At 38.0% G+C, this 14,615-nt stretch overlaps 1 protein-coding gene across 9 annotated transcripts in view; it reads right to left on the bottom strand.

Moving 5' to 3' along the window:
• Nucleotides 1–14,615, bottom strand: part of LOC132391196 (stAR-related lipid transfer protein 13-like) — a 414,973-nt gene that overhangs the window by 141,167 nt on the left and 259,191 nt on the right. The window contains exon 1 of one of the 9 annotated variants that reach the window (XM_059964084.1): nt 5,223–5,510. The exons of 7 other annotated variants lie outside the window; for them this stretch is intronic. In XM_059964084.1, coding sequence (XP_059820067.1) covers nt 5,223–5,382 — 160 coding nt within the window. In that variant the 5' untranslated portion in view covers nt 5,383–5,510. Of the gene's footprint in view, nt 1–5,222; nt 5,511–14,615 lie in introns of those variants that run through there. One more of the 9 variants, XM_059964087.1, reaches the window with a different exon arrangement.

Below are 14,615 nucleotides of genomic sequence, written 5' to 3'. Positions count from 1 at the left end.
ATAAGTTTTCTATATTCTTTCTATCATCCTGCTTTATTTGTTATATTCAGATGAATATTTATTGATTGATTTGGCTGGCCTGGGGGAGTGGTACTATTTGTCTGCCCTGTTGCTGACACACAAGGACACACACTGAAAATACGAACACTTTCCCTAGCATTTGATAGCACACCTACGAGTATTCTAATCAACAACCCCAATCAAGCTCATTCCCAATAACAAATTTTTCAAAGTGTCAGAAGAATAATCACTTCAACTTCTGTTTTTACAGCTTGTTTCAATTAGTGAAGAATAAGAAAACTCATGACATCCCATTTTTAACCATTACAGGTTTGCCTAAATTCATGTGATAACTTCTAATATTGCAAAAAACCATTGTTTTTCATATTCAAATTATTTAATAGACAGGTGTTTGTTTCCATAACCAATTGGAAACAATGTCCAGGAGATCTTAAGAATTATTCCTTGAAGAATTTGGGAATAAACTCTACCACAAACAATACTTGCCACAATGGTGCATCATAATCTGCAAATGGCCTGAAACAACTAAAAATAACTTGAGCTGTAAATGACATTCTGTGCAATGCATAGAAATAATTCAAGTCACAAGCATTAGCCTTCAGAACTAGATATCATAGCACGCTGTAAAAAGCATTTGGCAGATATTAACATATCTGTAAACAACAGACACTGCCCTCACCAAGTCAGGAAGATCATGAGCACTAAATACCATTCCCATAACACAATCACAACGGCCAGCAGGTCATATGCGAGAATATATGTTACATTGCCAGTAAATGAAAGCGGAGGATATGCTAACTTATTTCAAGTTAAAGCAAAATAGTTTCAATTGGATTCCAAAAGAAATATTGCTGCACTATGACATCGCTTGGCAGAGCACAAAATTTTGCACACCTTTACGGAATAATCAGATTACAGTCTCATCTGTGAGTTTTAAAGTTAACTTGGAAAACTAAAGCTAGAACACTGCTCTCACTGGTGTTGTTGTAACCCTTATAACTGCTCATGAATCTTGATCCTTTTGAATCTTTTTTCATTTAGGAGTGGTACTAGGCTTTCTTTTCCTGCATACTGAAAAATGAGAAGTAGTGCTCATACTGCTGGCTTGGATCACGGTACACCATCTGGAAATGTACTTAGTAACTGGAAAGGCCTGATTTTATGCCTTTTGCTACAACAATAAAGCCGATGCATATCTGCTTTTCTTTCACAGTAGCCAGTACTTTTTTTTTCCCTCCAATGAACTGGTATTCTAGCATATTTCATTGGAAATGAGAAGTAAAATATATTGGCAATTTTGCATTGGTTTACTTGACTACTGAAGATTAATCTATATTCTTTTTACTGAAAGTGCAGATATAATTCATTGTACTATGCTTAAATTGATTTAATACTTTAATTTTTAATAATCTACTGTAAAGTTTCATGTTTCAAGTATAATGGGGAAAGGCAAATACAGAAGGTTCTACATTTGATTTTAGGCACTGAGAATCACAACTAAAATATTTGTAAAATGAAAATCCACAAGGTGTTTTGAGAGAAAAGAGAGTCTTGGAATCGTTAGCATACAGAAAAACAGTTGGCCCATTGAATCTGTCTTCCTCTTCATCTTAGGTAGATCTGCAAAAATGAAGAGGAATTACTTCACCATAGCCTGTAGGTTCTAAGGTGGTCAATGAGGCCACAATAAGAACCACAGACTCTTCCACAAATAGAGCAGGTGATGGCTGACAGGGAAAGTGGGTGGGTAGTTTTTGTTGTGGCCTCTATACATTCTCATAACTGATTTTGATCTTCTCTATTGCATCTTCATGCTCTTTCTCCAAATTGAACAGTCATAGGCTGGAGATTTACAATGCTGGATTTCTCCACATCATTGATTTACCTAAATATTGCTCTCCATGACAGAGCTCAGAATAGAGCAGCTGTTTCCATCCATGCCCATCTTTAGCAAAGTGATTCCACATTATCCTTTTTCCATAACTGTTTTTCTTCATGTGTATACAAGATATAATTTTCATAAATATGAGGAAATCTACAGATTCTGGAAATTCAAGCAAAACACACAAGATGCTGGTGAAATGCAGCAGACCAGGCAGCACCTATAGGAAGAAGCACAGTTGACATTTCAGGCCGAGACCCTTCGTCAGGACTAACTGGAAGAAAAGATGATAAGAGATTTGAAAGTAGGAGGGGGAGGGGAAATCCAAAACGATAGGAGAAGACCGGAGGGGGAGGGGTGCTTTTTCTCTTTTGCCTAACACTTTAAATATGTGCCCTGGTCCTTGAACCATCCACTAATAGGAGAATACAGAGAAAATGTCTTATCGAAACTAGACAATCTATCAAATCTCTGCGGGTCCTTCATTGTTCTGTTCCTGATGAACAGCTGCTCACAGTAAAATAGTTGCAAAAGAACCAAAGTCAACATTAAAATAATTACGCTTTGAGCTGAAATGAAAAGTGATATAATGCTTGGAAAAAAAGTTGAGCAAGGTACTTCAATGATTCATTTAAAAAAGAAATTGGATAAACTCTTGAAGGAGAAATATTTTACGTGTAAGAAATATTCTGCATGGAAGATTCTGTATTTTTGAACATTATGTTCTTTCCCGGTCATAAACCTGTCTTAACAGTTAGGAAGAATGGATAGACGAGACAGATTAATCAGTAATTTTCCTTTCATTAATTGAAATAGTTGAAGGCCATGCACAATGTTCCTACAAATTTGTTGAAAAGTGCCAAATAAAAACAAAATCTCCCCATCATTACAGTGAAGAAAGAAAGATGCGTAACTTTTAGAATGAAACAAGCTCTTTGTATTGTTTAGAGACTGACTAATCTCTTGAAAGAAGTAAATCAGATAAATAGAACATGTTTTCCAGGTTCATAGTAAGGACAAGTTTCAGATCTGAGATTGAGGAAATATTTCAAAACATTCTTAGGTATACCAGCACAGGGCAAACGCAAACCATTTGTTCTTCATTTGGTGGAACAAGTTTTATAGGCATACAGCACCTGGAATTGTTGTTAACCCACTCATTACCTTGACTGTTCATAGAAATCCATGCCACAAGTTAATTTCTATTCAAAGTGAATAGGCCCTGAGGGTAAATCTCTAAGAATGTCTGTCTCCTCCGAGAAGCAAGACACCCTTGATTCTTAGGGACTGCCTCAAGATCCCAATGGCAACAGCAGCAGAAAAACCTTTAACTTGGATGTGCATATGACGTCTCCCTATTATCAAATCTGTATTGACTAACTCTGCCGATACAATCAGTAAATTTCACTAACTACAAAAAGAACAAGAAACCCTGCACGCTTACCAGCAAATTTAGAAAGTAATGTTAGAATTGAAAGTCAAATATGGTTTAAAAAAAAATCACAACTGTTTTATAAGACCTCCGTCCTTGGGTAATAGAAAGAGGCCAATTAAAATAAACCAGGCAGTTCTCAGATAGCTGTTACCATGTAAATGTACTTAATGAGATCAGACAGACAAGGCAACTTTTGTTTTAACTGGCCCTGAGCTTGAGTAGGGAAAGTATAGCTAAGATTCTGATGGCAAAAAAGGAATTGAGGTTCAGGGAGAAGATGAGTGTTCAGAATGGTCTGGAGCTTGTACTTGTGCTCCAAAGCAAGTGCTGTTCTTGTTCCTGTCAAGATCAAATACAGCTCTAATAAATTGAGACAGAATGATGTTGTGATACAGTATTTTAGATGAAGGTGAATATATCAACAAGCAGCTCTTTGACAGCCTTAATCGTAGATATAAGCTCGAATAATGATCAAACTTTCAAACTGATATAAATAACCTTGCTAATCAATAACTTTCCTCTTCTCTGGAGAGTGCAATTCCATCAAAATATTAGTTATTTTAAATAGCACTAAGCTTTTCAAACAAACTAGTAAGAAAATGATTTTAATGACTATTTTGTATTCATTACAAGATTCAAAACAATTTGCTCTAACACACCCAAGAAATGATAATGTCTGACATTTAAATAGTATTTTATTAAATGATTACTTTTGGTAAAAAAAAATGCTCTGCATAGATCACACAGCAATAGATACTGCATTTGAATCTCTGCCAGGATAGGTACCAAATGAAAACATTCTTCAACTGCATAAAATGTTCCAAGAAAGTGATAAGGTCTTTTGAATAGATTGTTCCTTAATTGACACAAGTTGGCAAAATATCCACAGCTTGTGGCAAACAAGTTTTGTCTTAAAAGTATAGAGCATGTAAAGGATAATAGGCAAAGTCCAGTGTACAATTACACAGATGAGGCTAGTTGAAATGATTACTAAGCAGTGAAATCTTGCAATGTAAATAAGGATGATTACAGCTGTTGGTATGGGACCTGCAGTAAAAGATTAAACTCTGTTGCTAAGCAATGCAAGCTAAAAGGTACACAGCTGATGATTCACAACTAGTTAATGTTCTATTTTGAAAGAACAACTTTCATTATTGAGAGATTCAGGTAATTTAAGCATTTTAATTAAAAGGGGCAGCCCCCTAATGAACTATTTCAGCAAACTACTTTTGGTTGAACATGAAAAAAAAACACAGCTGTGCATTATTTCCGTAGCAATGATGTTATGTTCAAGGCATAGATACCATTTTTCTTTTGTCAGGACATTCCGATTGTTGATTTGTCAATGCCATAAAATAGAAATTACTAAATTTCCCATGTGAAAACAGATCAAAATGCTAAAATTATTTTCCTGAACATTGAACTATATTAGGGGAATATAGACAAGAAAAATAAGGCCATCTTTTGACAAGTAAACTTCTGTTTAGCCATACACATCATACTGTTAATACATTAATGCTTTCACTACTGAAACTGATTATTACTGGATCTTCACCATGCCATGGATATAAAGCACTGCTTATAATTCACATTTGTTACAGAAAAAGACAATCTCCTCACTGAATTATATAAGTGGTATAGATGCATGTCAAGAAAAGGGAATATTATAGGCAGCAAAGGTGGAAGACAACATTTCTGCCCTAGGCTTCGAACTACTAAGATTCGTAAGATAAAACTTTCTCCTAATTAGTAAGATAAAGCAACATTAAATGCAGCTGTGTTTAAACAAAATTCTCTTGAACAATGTTCGCTAACTTTAGTTTTCTAGTAAACAGTAAATAGGATTCAGCAACATAAACATTTCCCAAGTACTGAAAGACATACCTTGCTGAATTATAGTCAGCAGCTGCTGCCTTGCAATAATCCTGCTCATCCTATATGGTGATCTCCGATCCAGCCTCAGGTACATATCCTGGCCCTGAGGTGACAGGGAACTCAGATAGGCACAGCCTGAGCTTGGTGACAAAGGTACCTCCATGAGCATAACGGCAACAAAGTTTGAGCACAAGCTGTCTTCACCTTGTGAGGGACAGGCTAACAGACCAAGCAGCTGGTGAAGCGAGGCAGTAAACACTGCTGAACTGTGAAAAGTTGAAGCAGACTTCAGGAAAAGGGAGTAGCTGCTGACAGAACTCCAGCTCACATGTCACATGACCAAGAAGAACCAGTGAACTCAGTGAGTGAGAAAGCACCATTTGACAAATTAAAATCACTATCCATGTGTTTGTGATCTTATACAATTGTGGAAATAAATAAAACAACCAATCACATACCTTAGAGCTGAATAAGTACTTTGAAACAGTGTGAAGGAATCTGAAAAGACTTGGACAGAGTTAGACCACTCTGGGAAAAGCTTTTATACTGAAAATAATGTTACAGCAAGCATGACACAGAGTTACTAAATGGAGGAATTTGCTTCAATCTGAAGCAAAAACACCACCGCATTAATCTATTATACATTCATCATTTGTCAGGTGTCTTAATGTCCACTGGGATCAATCCATTTTGTTGATTCTTTAAAATATCTATATGCTTCTACAGCCCTGCATTTTTTGAAGGAGTATTATTTTCAAATAAATCTTTATTTGATACTGTCACAACATGATCACAAATAGAGTATCATAATTGGTGTTATTTACATATAATTAAAGCTGGAATAATTTGGTGAGCATGCCAAACTGATGAATATTACATGTTGGAATTCATTTCATAATGACAATGTTTTAGCAAAACTTTCTGCCTAAACATTGAGCCTCACCCCTTACCTGCCAGAGGCTGTGTGAGTGTACTTAATTAATCACAATTGGCCTGGTGCTGGAGGGTAGTGCTCTGATAGGTAGCAACATGCCTGCAGAAGAATTTAGACAGTCACATTTTATTTTCCCTCTTGGTAATTTCACAATCAACTGTTTTGATAAAAACAAGGTCTAAGAGTGGCTGACTGCAGGGAAAAATAATCGATATTTTACATGGAAAAAAAAGCATTATCGAGCTGCAACTGTAGGAGAGATAATTTATGCAAATTTCATAACTTGATTTTTAACTTCCCTCTTTAATTGGATTAGTGGGACAGATGAGATACTAGTGCATGAACTACCTTTGAGGCACAAAACTTTGACAGCAAAGTGGAGGCACAACAGAGACTGCAAATGCTGGAAATCTGAAGCAACACACAAAATGGAGGAATTCAAAAGATCAGTTAGCATCTGTAAAGGGAAATGGTTACAGTTGAAACACTTCAACACTGGGAAGTCCTGAGGAAGAGTTTCAAGCCTAAATGTTGACTGTCCATTTCTCTCCATAGATGCTGCTTAATCTGCTGAGTTCTACCAGCATTTTGTGTGTTGCTCCAACTTACAGAGCAATGCCCATTCTTCCAAAGGGCCGAACTGAAAGAGTACCTAAGTTATATTCTGATGCTACATTAAAAAAAACCCCTACTCATGTCTCTCACTCAGATGATGAAGAAAACTTCACTGAACTATCTGAAGAATAGCTTCAGAAATATCCTCAGTGCCATTTTTATATCTATTACTCAACTGGCATTGTTAAAATACGTTGGGAGTGAACGTTAAGCTTGGTATCCAGTATGACACCAAAGAAGATTGGCCCCAGTTGTACTTACTCCCATACATTTGGTTCCATTGATGAATGCAGAGATGCTTGCACCAACTTGTTGTGAATGCTTGTACTCACATTCAGCACTCGTTACTTTGCCCATTGAAAGCATGCTGTATGGAAATTAACCATTGTATTTACACAGTAAGGTATTTTGAAATATTCTGTGATTGTGAAAGGCACAGGGTAAACGTTTGTCTTTCTTTTATCTACAAAATTGATATTGAATCTCCACAAACAAACAACCCTGGATCTTATGACTTGCTTCTAACTTTAAAATAAAACATTTCTGAAGGATTCTGTGTTGTCTTTGAATGTCTTCCTGTATGCACTTCTGTAGAACAATAAATAGGGAATAAAAATAATTATGGCAATGTTTTCATATTAGTATTTTTCTTCTTATAATAACCTTGATATGCATGGAACAGTATAATTTATACTAATCATTCAGATGCTTTATGCTAATTAATGGTGCATGGTTTTATAGCACATGATATTCAACATCAGTCTGACTGCAAAAATAAAATCCTCTGGACTTGTTGCTCTTGAGTTTGTATGTTTGCATTTACTGATACAGCAGAAAGAAGGGCAACGTCAAGGCAGCAGCACAAATGTTAAGTGTAGGATTGACAGTAGATAAAATAAACCATGTTTACACTGTCACATAACAACCCTCCTGAGTTCTGTACTACTAATCTGTCAATTGGACCAATGTGTGTTGTTCATCTGGGCAATCAACATCATGGGCTAAAGGGCCTATACTGTATTGTACTGTTCGATGTTCTATGTTCATTTCCACAGACAGCTGAGGGGGCCACGTTATTGAGTATATTTAAAGTGGAGGTTGATGGTTTCTTGATTAGTAAGGGCATCAAAGACAGTAGAATGGGGTTGAGATGGAAAATATGATTGAATGGTGGAGCAGTCTCAATGGGCCAAATGGCCTAATTCTGTCCTATGTCTTCTGCTCTTATAAGGTTAGATGCATGCCTATCTCAGGATAGCCCAAATTCAAATGTAGCTGAGAAAGTTTTTTCTAGTTTTCCTTCCTGTCTTTCCCATTCATGATAATTCTCCTGATAACTATACAAGGTAAAAGGTGAGCAGGAGCACAAGGTAGAGTGGTTTCTCATTTCAACATCATTTGAACATGAGGGAAAGCGTACATGGCTGAAGTGGCTCTCAATTGATTTATCACAGTATTTGTAAATAAAACCTCATCAGGCAGTCAGCTACCATTACAGTGTGCTCCATCACAAATGATAAACAAAACAGATAACTGCAATCTAATCTCCTTTCAGAGAACAGGACAGGACCAGGCTAGAGGGCTAGATTACTCTCTGTCCAATTTTACTTTCCACTGGAGTCAGTACGGCCAGTAGCCAGGGTAAAGGTTTGTGTTTCACCCTGAATGGTTTAGTCCAAAACTGCCCCGTGACCACAAGATATTGGGGCAGAATTAGGCTATTTGGCCCATCAAGTCTACCCTGTCATTTCATCATGGTTGATCCATTTCCCTCTCAGTCCTTGTGCTGTCTTTACGACAGTTATTTAGTTTATAATATTTTCGCTTAGTAATTCATTCAATAGTATTTTCTAGTTAGAATTAGGAGTGTTTAAAGTATATTCATTGCATGTAAAATATATCGGCATGCGATGACGTCACATCCGGTTTCGCCGCGTCTTGTGGGAAAACACCGGTTTGAAATTAGCGCGAGGGTGGGGGCTTTCCACGAGGCTCACCTGAGCAGAAGTAGTTTTGCAGGCATGAGAAATCACAGTGAGAGCAACGCTGTAAGTTAATAGATAATCGATATGTTGAACTAAGATGTTAATGCCGATCCTGTTAGAAGTAACGACGGTAGATAATGTTTATGCTTTCGTTAGTTAAAGAGTCGCGGATAGTTTGCATGGAAGTGTATTTAAAGTAGTCAATGGAGCAGGTAAACTCTCCCTGTATACTGCACCTTAGTGTAATGTAGTTATAGTCACCTTTGCAAGTATTTACACTTGAAATGTGATATTAAGGAAGGAACAAATACTGTATCAATCTTGTATTGTTTTATCAACAGTTTTCACCATATGTTAATGTGAAGAGTGAACAGTAAATGGTTAATCTTACTGCGATCTGGTTTCATTGACTGTGGTTTATCCGGACGTTAAATTCGACGTTATCGTTACACGCGAAGGAGAACGTGACAGTCCTAATCTCCTGCCTTCTTCTCATATCCCTTTATGGCCTGAATCTATCAACCTCAGTCTTAAATATAGCAATGATTTGGTCTCCACAGCAGCCTGTGGTAACGAATTCCACAGATTCACCTCAAATTCTTCCACATGAAGAAATGGACGTCTCTCTATTCTGAGGCTGTGTCCTCTGGTCTTAGGACTCCTCCTCCTCTGAAAACATCCTCTCCGCATCCACTCTATTGAGGCTTTTCAACATTCAATATGTTTCAATGAGAACCCACTAATTCTTCTAAATTCCAGTGAGTACAGACCCAGAGCCATCAAATGTTCCTCATATGACAAACATTTAAATCCCAGAATTATTTTTGTGAACCTCCTTTGAACCCTCTCCAGTGTCAGCACATCCTTTCTTGGATAAGGGGCCCAAAACTGCTCACAATACTCCAAATGTGGCTTCATCAGTGCCTTATAAATCCTCAAACATTACATCCTTGCTTTTATATTCTAGTCCTCTCAAAATAAATTGTTTCCTTAAGGGAAAATCTTGCTTTACAAATCTATGGGAATTCTTTCCTCACCACCAACTCAATCTGTAAATTAACCTTAAGGGAGTCCTATACAAGGACTCCTAAGTTTCTTTGCACCTCACATTTTTGAATTTTCTCTCCATTTAGAAAATAGTCTACACTTTTACTTCTTCTACCAAAGTGCATGACCATCCACATCCTGACTCTGTATTCCTTCTGCTCATCATTGCCATTTCTCCTAATCTGTCTAAGTTCTTCTGTATCCTCTATGCTTCCTCAACTACCTGCCCCTCCAACTATCTTTGTATTGTCTGCAAACTTCGCCACAAAGCAATTAATTCCATCATCCAAATTATTGACATATAACTTAAAAAGAAGTGGTCCCGATACAGACCCCTGTGGAATCACTAGTTACCGGTAGCCAACCAGGAAAGGCTCCTTTTATTTCCACTCTTTGCCCCTTGCCAATTGTCTAATGATCTATCCATGCTAGCATCTTTCCTGTCATGCCAAGAGCTCTTAACTTGTTAAGCAGCCTCATGTATGACACCTTGTCAAAGACTTTCTAAAAATTCATGTACACAATATCCACCAATTCTCCTTTGTCCATCATGCTGGTTATTTTTTTAAATAATTCCCATAGATTTGTTAGGTGAAGATTTTCCCTTAAGGAAACCATGCTGATTTCAGCCCATTTCATCATGTGCCTCCAAGTACCCCGAAACCATATCCTTAACAATCGACTCTAACATCTTCCCAACCACTGAGGCCAGACTAACTTACCTATAATTTCCCTTCATCCGTCTCTCTCCCTTCTTGATGAGTGGTGTGACATTTGCAATTTCCCAGTCCTCCGGTACCATGCCAAAATCTACTGACTCTTGAAAGATCATTACTAATGCCTTCACAATCTCTTCAGGCACCTCCTTCAGAAACCTGGCGTGTAGACCATCTGGTCCAGGTGACTTACCTGCCTTCAGACCTTTTAGTTTTCTGAACAGCTTCTCCCTTGTAAGGGCAACTTCACTCACTTCTACCCCGACACTCTTGAACTTACAGCACACTGCTAGTGTCTTCCACAGTGAAGACTGATTCAAAATACTTTAGGTCACCTGCCATTTCTTTCCCCCCATTACTACTCTTCCAGCATCAATTTCCAGTGGTCCGATCTCTAGTCTTACTATACACTGCTTCTGCTTGTAAACCAACTACACCATCCTTAGCCCTATTACTCTAGTTCCCACCCCCTGACAAATTAGTTTAAACCCTCCCAAACAGCTCTAGCAAACCTGCCTGCAAGGATACTGATCCCCCTCAGGTTCAGGTGTAACCCATCCCTTTTGTACAGGTTATACCTTCCCCAGCAGAGATCCCAATGATTCGGAAATGTGAACCCCAGCCCCCTGCACTTGTTCCTCAGCCACACATTCATCTGCCTAATCATCTTGCTCTTACACTAACTGGCACATGGCACAGTCAACAATCCAGAAAGTACTACCTTGGAGGTCCTAGTTTTCAGTTTTCTACATAGCTCCCTAAAATCTTTCTTTAGGACCTTGCTCAAAGCCTTCCATTTTTCTTTCATCCATGTACCTGTCTAAGACTCTCTTAAATGTCCCTAATGTAATTGCCTCTACTATTCTCTGTGTAAAAATAAACATACCTCTGATATCCCCTCTATACTTTCCTCCAATCACCTTAAAAGTTTGTCCTTCCATATTAACCATGGACACTCTGGGATAACCATTCCAGCTGACCACTCTATCTATGCCTTTTATCATCTCATATACCTCTGTCAAGTCTCATCCTGCTTTACTCCAAAAAGAGAAGCCCTATCTTGTACGAACTTTCTTTGTGACATGTTCTCTAATCCATGGAGCATTCTAGTAAATCTTCACACTCCCTCTAAAGCTTCCATATCCTTCCTATTATAAGGTGACCAGAACATAACACAATACTCCAAGTGTAGTCTAATCTGTGTTCTACAGAGATGTAAAATTGCCTTACAGCACTTGAACTCAATCCTCCGATTAACAAAGGATAACAACACCATATGGATCCTTAAACACCCTATCAATTTATGGGGCAGCTTTATGGGATCTATGGTCTTGGACACCAAGATCCCCCTATTCCTTCATGCTGCTCAGAATACTGCCACTAATTTTGCACTCTGTCATCAAATTCAACCATCAAACATAATCACTTCACACTTTTCCAGCTTGAATTCCATCTGTCAGTTGTCAGACTGCTCTCAATCCTGTCAGTGTCCCAGTGTAACCTACAACAACCTTCTGTGCTATCCACAACACCACCAACCTTCATGTCATCTGCAAACTTACTAAGCACCTTTACATTTCCTCATCCAAGTCATTTATAAAAATCACTACCAGCAAGGGTCCGAGAACAGATTGCTGTGGAACATCACTAGTCATGGAGCTCCAGGCAACATACACTATTACCACACTCTGCATTCTGTGGGCAAGCCAATTCTGAATCCATGCAGTCAGGTTTCATTGGATCCCATGCCTCTTGACTTTCCGAATGAGACTCCATGGGGAATACCTTGCTAAAATCTCAAAACACCACATCCATCACTCTACCTTCAATAATTTGTTTTGTTACTTATTTGAAAAATTTATCTCAGCTAACTTTGTACTAGCTGAATGCACTGATCTGCATGAATAGTCTACAAGACAAGTATTTCACAGTACTCTGGTACAAGCTTACTAACTGTATGTGCATACTTCACCTGCATATCATTGGTGTCAAAAACTAGTGTTTAGGACTTGCAATACATATTTTCTTAAAACTTTTACATTTTAATAATCAAAAAAGAGAACGAATAAAGCAAGTTGAGTTAATGCAGAGAGCTCAATTAAAGTTGCTCCTATCGACTAGGTCCTAGAAACAAGTGCTTGGAATTGTCAAGTCAGAACTGACTTCACAGTCTATGTTTAGTTAAGATGGCAACAATGATCTTCTGTCAAAAGAAGCTAGTAAACATGCATTATAAGCCCAGCACACCCTAAAGCCACAAACGTCCACAATTTCCAAAACTCCAGAATCTTTCAAATTACCACAGGGAAGATCTGTAACGTTATCTAGTCCACAATGGTTCAAATAGATCATTATGGTTTAGTTCACCAGAAAGAATAACATAACCACCATTTGCAGGGAACAATAGAATGAAAGACCAAGGTCCCGAGGGCTTTTAGAATGACCTCTCCAGGAATGTAAAGATTTCACTATTGCCTCTGTAATCTGCAGAGTATTAAATGATCAAAGTCCCCACTTTCCATCACTGGACTCCACATGGACTTTTCAAAGCTTTTTTACTACAATCCAATTTTTGTTCAGAAACAAAATTCAGCTCACCTCTTGTAAAAACACTGTAATAGTTTTCTGGGGATAGGACCTCAGCAGTATAGTACCAGAGGCTTCATCCCAATTGAGAACTCAGTGTACCTTTTTTTTTGGATTTATTCTTTTTTAGGTGTCACTGACAAGGCTACTATTTATTGAGATATGCCCTTGAGAAAGTGAAAGTTAGCTAACCTCTGCAATCTTTACAGAGCTCTTGGTGAGGGAGTTTCAGGATTTCTAGCAATGATGGAAGACCAGCAATATATGACGATATTGTGACTTGGAGGGAAATCCATACACAATGATGCTCCCATGCCTCTTTTTCCCTTGTCTTTCTTGGTGATTGAGGTCATGGTTTAGGAGTTATTATTGGAAGAGCCTGATCAAGTAAATCTAATACATGGTACACACTGCAACCAGAGTGGACCTGTGTTGATGGGAATGAATATTTTAGATCATTGATGAGCAGCCAGTCATATAGGTGTTTTGTCCTGGATGACATTAAGGTCTTGAGCTTTGTTGGAGTTGCACTCATCCAGGCACAAGGAGAGTATTCCATCACATTACAGATTTGTGTCCTGTGGATATAAGTTTTATTATAAAGTTTTGGAGATGAGCCACTCACTTCAGGATACCTAGGAACTGACCTGTTCATGTACACTCAGTACTGGTCTAGTTGAATTTCCAGTCTCTGGATGTTGGTGAGGATAAAGCCATTAATTGTCAAGAGTAGGTAGTTAGATTCTTATTGGATATGGTCACTGCCTGGACCTGAGCTACTAACTCTACTCCACTTTCCGTAGGTGTTTGCTGCCCTGCAGAGTGTTCCCAGTAATTTCTGTCTTTATGCTGTGGATGATCAATCTAATCCTCCTCCTAATACACACAAAGTGCTGGGGAAGATCTGAACTTCTTCAGGACAGGCATTCCTGGAAGAGACTTCGCAGTGTAGTAGTCGAATCACAAACAAAAGGAAGTCTGCAGATGCTGGAGAACAAAATATTACACCCAAAATCTAGGGTTGCTTATTTTGGTAAGTTCAAATCTTCCCCAGCATTTTGTGTGTATTACTTTGATTTCCAGCGACTCCAGACTGTCTCTTGTTTGTGACTTAACTTCCTCCTTATAATTTATCTAATCTTTCTTCATAATTTAACATTTTAAAATCTACGTACCATTCTAGTAAATACCAAGGCAAACATACCCCTCCTAAAGATTTGTCCCTTTTACTTCAACAGACACTAAGGAAATTTCATATGAACAACCCCATAGGTTATCCTGGTAAACTCCATTTAGCATGCTGAGAGAAGACCCTGCTGAAAAATCTGGAAGTGGCCTAGAATTATGAGCACTAACTAGGAGCTTAGTACTAACTGTTGTGTGCTTGTAACAAGATGCAGGCAATGTTGGATATTGCCAAGGATGGTCCTCACATTAAATTCAATGCTGGTCCGAAACACTAACCTCAACAATGGAGAAATTTGATTTCCAACAAAACCCAACAATTTTTATTCAGCTC

The sequence above is a fragment of the Hypanus sabinus genome, chromosome 3, assembly GCF_030144855.1.
Source record: "Hypanus sabinus isolate sHypSab1 chromosome 3, sHypSab1.hap1, whole genome shotgun sequence".
Lineage (NCBI taxonomy): Eukaryota > Metazoa > Chordata > Chondrichthyes > Myliobatiformes > Dasyatidae > Hypanus > Hypanus sabinus.
Note: the sequence above shows the minus strand (reverse complement) of the source record. Positions and strands in the feature narration are given on the sequence as shown.